Raw genomic sequence first — 12454 nt, forward strand, 5'->3', positions numbered from 1 at the left:
ACGCGCACTGACAAACAATCTTGCTATAAATAATTAAGGCCTTTAGAAATAGAGGAACACACTCAATCTTACCGTTCTGTGAGGAGAATATTCGTCCTTATACAGGAATTTTTATTACTGCAGTTTAATTTCGTTCAGCTCTCTTTGACTGATAGCTATTTGAATGACACTCAACACGCAATGGCATCAGTTTAGCTATAAACAAGGCATTCTAGAAATTGAGGAACGCGCTCAGTTCTTATCGTATAGTGTGAGATGTCAGATCTTAATTTACTGCAGTTTAAAAATAGGGAGGCAGATTAGATTAGAGTAACAGCTTTCTCTGCATTCATTCGTTCATTCATACGTTCAATTAAGCCATGCGCTACATGTCACATCTATATCATCCGCAATAATGGAAACGATAAATGACTTGGTATACGCTTACAATTTAGATTAAACTGTCCACATTCTCCACCAACAGATGTAAGAGAAACAGGCCAATTTAGCCCAAAGGGAATTATTCATTTATAGGGAATTTTGAATTATAGGGACTTTTTAATACTAAATGTCAGCACGCCTGAAACGCAGCTCGGCAAATCAAAAAAGAGGGCTGTTAATTGATTAGAATATTCAATGGCATATTTTTAGTAATGCTTGCAGTTCCAAGAAAACTAAATAACAAGCCTTAGTGTAATTATTAAGTGGAAGCACATCTTTATTTCTAATGTATCTTTTTGTTTTAACATATTTAGCTTTATTTTTGCATTGAAATGTAGAGATGATGATGATTATTATTATTATTATTATTATTATATAGTTAGACATAATGCAAGTCTTATTTTTGGACCTTCATTGTAAAAACTTTGGGACCAGGAAATGGTGCACAGGAAATGCAGACATAATGCGACAGAAATGCAACAAAATATAAATTCAATTATAAAACCGCTTTCCTCACAATTTATGGACATAATCTAAAGATGCAGTCTTCCAAAGTTGTTTGCATTAACAGCTCTACCGATTGTGTTTTACTTGTGGGTGATATTTCACTCTTATTTGAGCTTCGATAATTAAATTTCACCACACAAAGAATTAAAATTACTTGACCTCTGTAAAGCATCCCATGTGGGTTTGATTTATTAAAGTTATTCATGCAAATTATCTTTTTTGATAGCTTATGGAGCTGTGATGCTATAGCTGTGATCCCAACATATTCTGTCTGGGACTTGTAGGCTCATTGGATCAAAGTGCATGACAAATATATTTATTGTCTCTTAAAAGAATCGAGAATTGATCTGAACTGCTAAAATGTGTTGTCAGCAATTCCATCATCCATAACAAAGTAAAAATAATTGCATAATACCAGCCTATGGTCTTTTTTTTAGCTGAGGCCTAGAAAAGTTTGGCTTGTGTTGTCAACATGTCGTGAAGACCGTTTTCAGCGCTGCAAATCCATTTTGCACACACTTCAAAAGAATGAGGACTCTCGCTGGAATTGATATGGAAAACCCAATGCCATCGTTCGTATTACTTGTGTATACAAGTACTGAAGAAGCCTTCGGAGCTGAAATTCAAATATGGTAATATTTAGTAGGCTCACAGAAAGGAGGAGTTTAGAGAGACTGAATCTTCGAACTAATCATTTTCAGACTCTTTTAGAAATAGTGATGTGCAATGTATATTATGAGACAATTCACGTTTAAAAAAAAAAAAAAAAAATCTTGATGCATGAAAACCAAAATTAGGAACCTTTAAACTAGCATAAGGGGCCGTTCACATATTGCGTCTTTTGCGCGCTCGAGTTCGTTATTTCAAATGTACGTGGTGTGACGCGCTCGTTTTTTTCCAGGCACAACGAGATTTAAGAGTGACAACTTTTCAGAATGCCGCAAGCGCACAGCAGGTCATGTGACAAGAACCAACCAATCAGCTTCACTTCACCCTTTCCGTAACAACATTGAAAGCTCAGTCAACGTGAAGTATGGGGTGCACCCAAACACTACGTTTTTTTCTCTCTATGTAAATAAATCTTGTAGCAAAGCTACAACAAGCGTTTTTCGGTGGTGGAAATCCATTACTGAAACTTCTTCGTCGTTGTGGTGATCGCAGTTCATGGTTGCATAACACCAACAGACGCAACAGGAGCGCAAGTGCTTTGGAAAGGAGGAGCTCCTTCCATGTGTTTTTAGACGTGATATGTGAACGGCCCCTAATAGGGGCACTTTAAAGGGTTATATTCACCCAAAAATGAAAATGCTGTCATTTACTCACCCTCATGCTGTTACAAACCCGTAAGATCATCCCATTTTGATCATCTTCTGTACAGAAATTAAGATATTTTTAATAAAATTTGAGAGATTTCTGTCCCTCCATTGAGTCTATGCAACTACCACTTTGACGCTTAAAGGTGAACTAAGTAACTTTTTTTTACCTTAACTGAACAGCTTCGGAGTCATTGGAATGGTTATATTACTTATTTCGGGTTGAATGGTGGTCGTTTCGCACCCCCCTGGTGCCCGTGAGCGGAAAATACGCACTTGCAACTTTGAGCCGGCGGGCCGCCGGCCGCTGCGTCAGGAAGTCTCGCGTGATATCAGGTCTCGCGATGTAAACAATTGCTTTACGGCCAAAAGAAATCTGCTAAAATGCTGTCATTATTGCGCTTCCTCACGCTGTCCGAACCCGAATGAAGAAGACGTTTTAAAGAATGTCCCATCTGCTTTGATGTCGTTGATCTATAGCCTCTGGTGTCTGAGAATCACCAACGAGTTTTTACAACAGTGTTGTTAAATATCTATTCCGAAGCTGTGGGGGGAGCTCTAGAGAGGAACCTGCGAGCAAAAAGCGAGAATACTGCGAAGAAATCCCGAAGCTACTGAGTGCTGCTTTAAAGTTAGAGATCGTAAAACTAATCCATATGAATTGAGCGGTTTAGTCCAAGTTTTCTGAAGAGACACGATTACTTTATTTGATGAACAGATTGAATTTAGGGCTTAAATTTGGACTAAACCACTCAATTATTATGGGTTAGGTTTATGATCTGTTTATGAACTTTTTGAAGCGGCAAAGTGGTAGTTGTGTAGCTGTCAATAGAGGGACAGGAATCACTCGGATTTCATTAAAAAAATCTTAATTTGTGTTCTGAAGATGAACGAAAGTCTTACAGGTTTGGAACGACATGAGGGTGAGAAAATGATGACAATTTAAATTTTTGGGTGAATTAATTAATATTACAAATAATTATGAATAATTAATTTATAATTCAACATTAATCAATTATGTAAACAGAATCATAATTTGAAAACTTTAAGAAGTAAAAGAACCGGTAAAAGAACATAAATGCAATGTATTAGAGATTCCTTCAGTTTCAGAATGTTTCCTTATCCTCCTCCCTCCTCCTCTCTCCTCAGGTGTGAACCACGTGTACCAGTTTTGTGTGGGGGCAGCGAAAGGTGTTCTTAGTCCGTTTGTCCTTCAGGAGATCATTATGGAGGCTCTGCAGAGGTTAAACCCTGCACATATCCACGCACACCTCCGCACTCCTGCCTTCCACCAGCTCGTGCAGCGCTGCCAGCAGGCCTACTTACAGGTACAGATTCACAAATCCCTAAGATTCAGCCTGGGGAACTAATCACACTGACATTATTACTAATAACATCCCTAATAGGATGAAATCTTGAAATAAGTCTGTACCCTGATGATGATGATAATCCAGGAAACTTGTATTCTTGCGCTGACAGAAGTGGTTAAAATTACACTCCAACACATGAGCTGATCAGTCACAGCTGACATTTGTATAGAATGTGGTGCAACCATCTCAAAGTTCGTTTTTATATTAGTTGGACTTAGTTTCAAGTAGAGAATTTAAGTAGGGTTTTAGAGCATTCGAGTGGTGCCAAGGCTGGATTGTGACGGCATTGTCGCCCACACTGAATATAAATTGTGCATGAACAATTCTGGAGTGTTAAAGCTAGAGAGGGAAGCCTGAGTCTGTTCACAGGATGGAGCATACTGATGAGAGAGCATCAAACACACTGTGACAGCCCAAAGCCAAGAGCTGCTGCCTAGAGAAGGAGCGCACACACGCTATCTCTCCCTCTCACACACAGACACGCTCTTGCAGTTACCTGCTAGCAGGCTCAGAGTCTTTATTTTGCCATTTCAAAGAGGTTTCAAGTTGTTGCATGGGCAAACAACGTGGTTGTCTACGTAAGTGGCCATTGCACTCTCATGGCCTTACATTTAAAAATGCCCAATCAAGGGACACTCTACCATATGTCTGCCACTGTAAATCTTTGCAAATGAATGTTGGGTAAATGTGAAAGGGAGACCGTGCCAGCTCTAATCCACTCTCTCCATGCGTGGAGAATGAGATGAGGGACCGAGAGGCTGTACTCAAGCAGAAACCTACACAGACTGTCTCTGAGTCATTTCGTACGTCGCTGGTGGGAAATGCACTCCATATGGTACATGTCCCAATAAACATCCGGGGACATTATGCTTCATAACCTGTTGACATTTGATTAAAACGGGTCCAGGTTAGTGCCACCCAGTAGCAGGAATATTTATGAATTTGTCATGTCGCACATGTTTAACCACAGGGAGATCAAAAAGGCATGACTGTAATGAAATGCTGTTGAAAGATACATAAACACATTTAGAGCTAGAAACTAAACTCAAAACCCTCAGAACTTTGATTTTGATTGAACTTTGATTTGCTCTCAACTTTTGCATTCCTCCAAGAAACTTTAGTGACAGAACACAACTTTTAGGGGAACCACAAAAGCATTGAAATATAATTTTTCCTTCCATCTCAACTTTTTGCGTTCCCCTGAGAAACTGGATACTAACGCAAAACTTTTCGCAAAAACATTTAATATTATTATTATTACTATCAGAGTTGAAAACTGCTTGAACTGCTAAATGTTTTTTTTAGTTTTTTTTTTTTACATTTTTTATAATTTTGTAAAATTATAAATGTATTCACAGTTTCTTGGGGGAATGCAAACATTTAGTGGGTGCATGCAAAAGCATTAACATATCATTTTTCCTTCTTCCATCTCATATTTTTTCATCACTTTGTCCCCTCAGGAGCTTTGTATGTTTCACATTTAGAAACAGATGACATTTTATAACTAAACTAAACTATAACTAACAAAACTATTGTTGGAAACAAGTAAAACTAAACTGAAATTAAATTTGAAAATAGTAAAAATACTATTAAAATGCAAAAATAAAATAACCTTGGGACAGAATTCATGTCCTCCCTGCTCATTTCAATTTCTAATTCTGTTTTGTTCCAGTATATCCATCACAGGCTGATCCATCTGACTCCCGCAGACTATGACGACTTTGTGAACATCATCCGAAGCGCCCGCGGGGCATTTTGCCTGACGCCAGTTGGCATGATGCAGTTCAACGATGTGCTGCAGAACCTGAAGAGGGGCAAACAGACAAAAGAACTATGGCAGCGGATCTCGTTGGAGATGGCCACCTTCTCACCATGACTGCTCTAGAGGCCAGCGGGAACAGAGACGCCCAATCTCCTGCAGATATCATCCCTCCCCCCTCCCCCCCAAGATCACTGACACAGCTCAATCCGACACACAATTCCCCTTGTTAGGAAGTGTAGCCATGCCAACTTCCTGTACAAGCCCACTCACATGACTGAAAATTTTGTCCTTCGGGCCCTGAAGTCATGAGAAAGTGGTACAGAGATACTGGGGCAAGTGAATTACTCCAGTCAGTGGGTCCCTCCTTCGTCGAGTTGTTGATCCCAGTGTTGTGTCTGACCCTTTTTTTTTTTGTTCTTTTTTGGTGTGTTCAGTCAAGTAACTTAATGGCTATCTATGTTTTATCTGTGTCCTAACATCTTTCATTCACTGATTTGTATGTTTTGTGATCCCCGGAGTTCGTTTAGGTGGTTGATAAGGGGACTAAGGTTTTCACTTGCTATGTTGATGTTTGGTTCAAGTTTGAACAAAACCACTAAATGTCAGACTCATACTGCAACATTCCTCTACCCTGGAGAACAGAGCCTCCACCGGTCATTAAGGATTTCAACGTTGGATAGTGGATGGCAGTGTAAAAATGAGGAAAATAAAACAAAACTTTGTTAAAAGAATAAAAGAGACATTTATTATGAAACAATAATCAAAGTACGGGTGAGGATTCTTCAGTGTTTTGTTTTATCTTTTGTTTTTAATATTTTGTATAGTATGGCGTGTCTGCAGAGAGCAGGATGAGGAATGGAAGAATGTTATTACTGACTGATCTGTGAGTTCCTTTTTCCGGTCAGATGTTGGTGGCTTGAGTGCTGGAACAGAGAAGTCTGGCTGGACCAGATTACACAGCTTTAATTCTAGATGTCAGCGGTGACTTAAGTCCGAAACAATTCAGGCTTCCTGTTTAAATTTAATTTAAATTGGTTTCTTTTATATCCAAAATCCAGCTATTGGACAAGTCATTTCCCATACCATTAATAGACCTTGCAATTTCATATTTCAAGATTTAGTCGAACCACACAATCTAGTTTTGTTCTCATTTTAAAACAGGTTAACTGCTCCCCTCGGCCTAGCGTAATTGAGTGGTCAATAAACGTCACTGCCAGATTCCCATGTTTCCAGCATCGGCCCCAGCTTTGGAACTCACTAGTGGAGAGTGACTGTGTAGAAAATGTACTGTGATATTTTTGTATTCTTCAAGTGTAGCTTGGTTGGAAAAAAAAACAAACAAAAAAATCTATATAAATACATATAAATATGAAACTGTTTTGATTGCAAGAGGATGTAATTTAGAATAAATGGGGGGAAAAAGAGAAAAACTAAATTGGAACAAAGCAATATTAAAAATGTAGAGTTTACTTAATAAAGATAAATCAAAACACTAATAGTTTATCTGTGTCTGTTGTTCTAACCATTATTAATAGTTCCAATCAAAATTTTGGGGTTGGTAAGGTCTCATGTTCAACAAAGCTGCATTTATTTGTTTAAAAACAATAATATTGTGAAATATTAGAATTTAAAATTACTTTTCTATTTGAATACATTTTCAAATGTATTCAAATTCCGGTGATGTAAAGCTGAACTGAAAATGGAAAAGCAGTCATTACTCCAGTCTTCAGTCACTTAATACCTCACTCAGAAATCATTCTAATATGCTGATTTGTTGTTCAAGAAAAATTTCTTATCAATGTTGAAAGCAGTAGTGCTGCTTTACATTGTTGTGAAAACTGTAACGCATTTTTCTAAGATTCTTTGAAGAACAGCATTTATTTGAAATAGAAATATTTTGCAAAACTATAAATGTCTTTACTAACTTGATTAATTAAATGCGTTCTTGCTGAATATTTTTTATTATACAAAACAAATAAAAACAACAAAAATCGTACTTTGTTTATATGGATAAAGATACGCATGGTTTCACGAATACGTTTAATACGTTGTCAGAAATGCACCTCGTTAAAACGAATTTGATTAGCAGGGAATCAACGGTTTTAATCGCCTGGGGGCGCTAGAAGGTTAAATATGGTCACTACTGTGATTTTGTGGTGTATCGGTGATTCCGATTCTTTTATAAATGGGCTGATATTTAAAAGCTTTGCTTATTCAATCACGCAAGTAGTTTTGGTGCCAAATGAAACTTTTTGATGATTTGTCTTAATGATAAACAAATTTAATGATGCTTGTCTAAACTTGTAGAATACAGTGTTTCAAACCACTTTACTGAAAGTTCAGGTGAATGTATTTAAAAAACAAATGTGTCAAGATAATGCACGATAATCTCACACCGGTCCTTGTTTGTACCCCTACCTGAAAAATCTGTTCGGAGGTGCACTTTGTTGGAAACAAGTCTCTCAAATTTGATTACAGTACGGGGGTTTTAATTCACTGTAATTATTTCTTAAAATGTTTTAACCAGTATATATTGCTCTAAGCACTCTAAAATTCCAGTTAAAAGAGTTTAACATCCAACTTAAGCTTCACTTGTGTCAATACTTTCAGATAATGTCATGCGAAATTGTGAGTTTCTGCAGGTTTCCCCCCATCTGATGGACTGATTTGGTTTGTTCCAGAGTTTTCGGTAGGTAGAGCGTCTCGAGCCAACAGCAGCATCATAGCTGAGTGAAGATGGCGGTTCTGAGAGTGATGCTGTCAACGAGAGTTTGAGTTCACCTCCCATTTTTTAAACTTGGTAAAACCTTTGAGGATCGCTTACGGATAGCTGTATAAAAAACGGTATCGGTGAGTCATGTTTTGTGTTTTCTTCCAAACAAGTGCAGTTTCGCCTCTTCGGAACTGAAGAAATGCTACGGCTAGCCGCGCTAACCTCGTTCTGAAGAAAACCAGAGAAGTGCCTTATCAATGTTTTTATTTTTAAGCTCCTTTTAGTTTGCACAAACACGGCTTTATCTTAAAAACAATGACATTCAGCCCTCTTAAAGCTTTGCTGTTTGTATAAAAACTGCGTTTAGTCATAGAAGAGACTAATTGAACCGCGGCGTAGTTTTCTAGTTTAGTGGAAGTTTCGTATAGTCAGTGATTTTCATCTATACGACCAGAAAGTGTTTAAATAATTATTAGAATCTTTAAACATAAACAACCTAGAGCTTTCCTGTTCTTTACACAGGGTTAATGTGCAGTAACAGTGTGAGCGTGTGTAAGTTTGAGTTGCAGAGCAGCTGGGACAAAAGCAAAGCAAAGCGGGATGCTTGTTGCTTTTAAATGCATGTTTTTCTGTGGGACTTTATGGGCAGATTGAGTCTGCATTGGTACCTTTACGCAGTCCATTGGAAAATCTGAGCAGCTCTGCCATGGAGACTCGTTTTGGGCAGTAATGAATTTTGCATGGGCTTCACTCAATGCTCAGTTCTCCTTTAGATGAGTCAAGAAGAATATCTCATGTGTCAGCCTGTAGTGCACAGCTGTGTTCCTGTCGAAAATCTCTTTAAAATGATAATTCAGTGCGTGCTACTCTAGCTGAAAGCTAGAAGAATATGCTCTTGGATTTAGTATTTAAAAATGTAGCCTAGGTGTTTTTAGTAAATTGTCTGCATGTATTGTTTTTGACCATCTTTTGATCTTGCGTTAAGAAAATATATTTTTGTGCGTTGTTGACCCATAACGTGTCCATTGACATTATCAAGATTTTTACAAGATACAAATGACAAGATAATGTGCATTTCTTAAAATCCATATAAGTACGTGTCAGTTTTTCAAAATAACCCTAGTACGTTTTAGCATACTAGATATACGTTTATATGTGTGTGTGTGTGTGTGACACACACACACACACACACACACACACACAGTACTGTGCAAAAGTCTTAGGCATATTAATATTCCCCCTCAAACAGAAAAAAGAAACAGAAAAAACTGAGACTGACTAAATCCAGAAGAACTGTGGGAACGTCTCCAAGATGCTTGAAGAAACCTTCCTGCAAAGCTACAGTACTGTGAAAAGTACTGGCACTAGTGTTAAAATGCTGTAAAGTGAGAATGCTTTCAAAAATAAAATCACAAATTGAATTTATTTATGTTTTAACTTCTATTAACTAATTCAAATCAATAAATGGTGTAACGACCCTTTGCGTTTAAAACGGCTTTTGTCCAGGTATTAACATGCCTAAGACTTTTGCACAGTTTGTTGAATATTTAATTATGAAGAAAGGATGTTCAAATAAATTTGAGCTTTGTCAAATATGTTTAACAATCGTTGAAATTGGATAACAAATGAAATTTATCTCGGTACCTTAAGCGATTCAGTGATACTTGATTCATAGCTTTCAAAGTTAACACGCTCCTTGGCTTGTCCTTTTTTGCCCTCAAGGAATTTGGAGACATTTTCATGAATGAGCATAAAATCATTTTCTTCATCCTGAGGCAATGTTGTAAATATTGGTATGAAGACTCACAGATCAAGTAGTGTGATAAGTGTAAGATCAAGTAGTGTGATAAGTGTAAAATCAAGATTTTTTTACAGCCATTATATCTCTTGAGCTGCTCTTTTCTTCTCCTGATTTAAAACGGGACAAATACATGCCCATAACTCATTTGGCTCGGTCCCCAAGTCCATGACCCAATTAGCATTGAATTGTGAGTTAAAGATGAGTTTGGTTCTGTCCCAAGAACATTATAAATGTCTGAGATAATTTGCAAATGAGTGTTGGGCCTGGGGTGGCTCTCATGCTGAGAGTTTTTTGGGTGTTATGGTTAAAAAAAAGAAATGGGGACAAGACTTGGATTATGTTTCAAGCCGGTGAAGAACCCAGAATCCCATTAGATTAATGACTTCAAATGACCAGGCTCTTTTCTTTCGCCTCATCTCCCTAAAGCTAGTATTAATTTCACTGCTGTATCTTAATTGCATGCCTATAGTATTACTCGCTCACTGGTTGTTTAAGATGACCTTTGGAAAGGCTGGTTAACTGAACTTAAAACGTAACTTTATAATCATATGAACGCTTTTGTCATGTACAGTTTAGATAAAAGCCTTGTTGTAGCCATGAAATGCACCTTTTTTTTGCATTGATAATGCAAAAGTGCTTTTGCTGCAGTGCACTCTACTGAGTCTACTATCACTTTCCACTAAAGAACAGAAAATTGGGGATCTGAATTATAATTTTTTTAGTCCGTTTAATCTTCAGGGAGCTGAGTCAGGTCTTGTGCAGCACTGGGAGATCAGACAGGGATGTCAACATGGAGGGAATTCTACAGCTTGATCGAGCCGTGCAATGAAGGAAGCACTCGAGGAATGCTTGAGGAGATGAAGGGCTCTTCTCCAAAACAATGGTCTTGAGGATTCCAGGGGCCTGTACCATGAAGCCGGTTTAGGTGGCTAGCCAGCTATGTTTCAGTTTAGTTTCCGCCAACCCTGGGTTTTAGGTACTATGAAAGTAGCTTGGCTTGAATCGGTGTTCGTTGCCATGGTCTCTTACGCTGCACGGCTAACCTGCTCCGGGGCAGGTTATGTTCTGGATTCAAGATCTCAGACTGAAGTTTGACCAATCAGCTGAGAGCAAACATAGGTGACGTAACTTATTCCCAGTGTCTGTTGCAATGACTTCACCTTTTCTTCCAAATCCTGTGACATCTCAGCGCAAATTGTTTGACGAGCACTTCGTAAAGAAAGAGTTTTTAACATGACAAAATCCCCTTGCCTTTCCTGATAGTTACTTGTATGAAAGATACAGATTTTCCGCGGAAGGAATGTCTTATCTTTGCGAACTTCTTGAGCCGCACATAAAGAATTTAACACGTCGAATTCATGCACTTACTGTACCGTAGGGCTGCAACTAACGATTATTTTGATAATCGATTAATCGGACGATTATTTTTCCGATTAATCGATTAATCGGATAAAAACTTTTTTTTACAATTCAATTAGATTTTTTGCTTATTATAACTAAATAAAACCCTAAATCAGGGTATTTATGTTTAAAAGTGTACTTTAAAAAGTGCAAAAGCCACACATTGAGTTTTACTAATATAATCTTTAATTTTTACATTTTAAACCTTAAAAAACACAAAAGTTTGTCCAGTTTTTAAACAGTAAAACTTATTTAAATATCCAAAATATAAATAAACTAAACAAAATATTGAGTTGTGCTGCTCATATAAACTTCACATTATGAAATTAGGACACAAACATGTTTGTAATAAGATATTAAGCAGCAGATTTTGAATTCCAATGTAGAACGCGGTCTGTTATTTCTTGATATCAGACGCTGCGAAGTAACGTTATAACACACCGTTGCCATAATAAACAGAGCGTTGCTATGGACGAAGGATTCTAACCGTAGAGACGGAACGGACTATTTTCTTTAGCGGAAGCAATACAATAATTTTTAAATCAATAAACTAATTTTTAAATCAATATTTTGTGTCAAATTATTGAATTATTTGGTGGGTAGCCATGCAATAAGCGGGATAATGTAGAGCGAGGCGGTTGAAATAGCGAATACAACCGCGACAGGCTGATCGGGACCCCGACGCGAAGCTATACATTAACGTTATCCCTTACATAGTAACGTTAATGCTATAAAAAGAGAGCGGAATGGAGGTAACGTTAACTTACGCAACAAGCTAATAGGCTTGATTAAAAGGACAAGAAAAATGATGCATTAGTGCACAAGCATTCGCTGAAAACCACTGACTACAGTGACTAAAAAACAATATTTTACTGCTGCTGTTATTAACTGTCTTTATATTTAGTGCTTCACTTTGTAAACACCATTTAATTTAACCTATTTCTGCAGTAGCGCTATTATAATCCATTACTTATGTTCCGAGCGAACTGATTGCGCAACCTGATGCTCGATGCAAAATAGATCTAGTGTGACTGTCCCGAAGTTAGTAAACAAAGCTGTTTACACTGTAGTATTGAATTAAACTAGACTATACAATTTTCACATCTTCATATAATGAGGATACAGTTTTTGCTCGCCGTGCTGATGTTTCACCTTCATCCGTGACAC

The 12454-nt window shown here is 37.5% G+C and overlaps 2 protein-coding genes across 6 annotated transcripts in view; both read left to right on the forward strand.

The window, feature by feature from the left end:
• zswim8 (zinc finger, SWIM-type containing 8) overlaps positions 1 to 6868 on the forward strand; it is a 56651-nt gene extending 49783 nt beyond the window's left edge. For all 5 annotated transcript variants that reach the window (XM_082154092.1, XM_082154093.1, XM_082154095.1 and 2 more), the window contains 2 exons: positions 3390 to 3568; positions 5283 to 6868. In XM_082154092.1, coding sequence (XP_082010218.1) covers positions 3390 to 3568; positions 5283 to 5486 — 383 coding nt within the window. In that variant the 3' untranslated portion in view covers positions 5487 to 6868. The remainder of the gene's footprint in view (positions 1 to 3389; positions 3569 to 5282) is intronic.
• Positions 6869 to 8067: 1199 nt separating this feature from the next.
• Positions 8068 to 12454, forward strand: part of ndst2a (N-deacetylase/N-sulfotransferase (heparan glucosaminyl) 2a) — a 124847-nt gene continuing 120460 nt past the window's right edge. The window contains exon 1 of the mRNA XM_082154115.1: positions 8068 to 8222. The gene's annotated coding sequence lies outside the window, so the exon portion shown is untranslated. The remainder of the gene's footprint in view (positions 8223 to 12454) is intronic.

Source organism: Leuciscus leuciscus (assembly GCF_965113295.1).
Source record: "Leuciscus leuciscus genome assembly, chromosome: 22".
Lineage (NCBI taxonomy): Eukaryota > Metazoa > Chordata > Actinopteri > Cypriniformes > Leuciscidae > Leuciscus > Leuciscus leuciscus.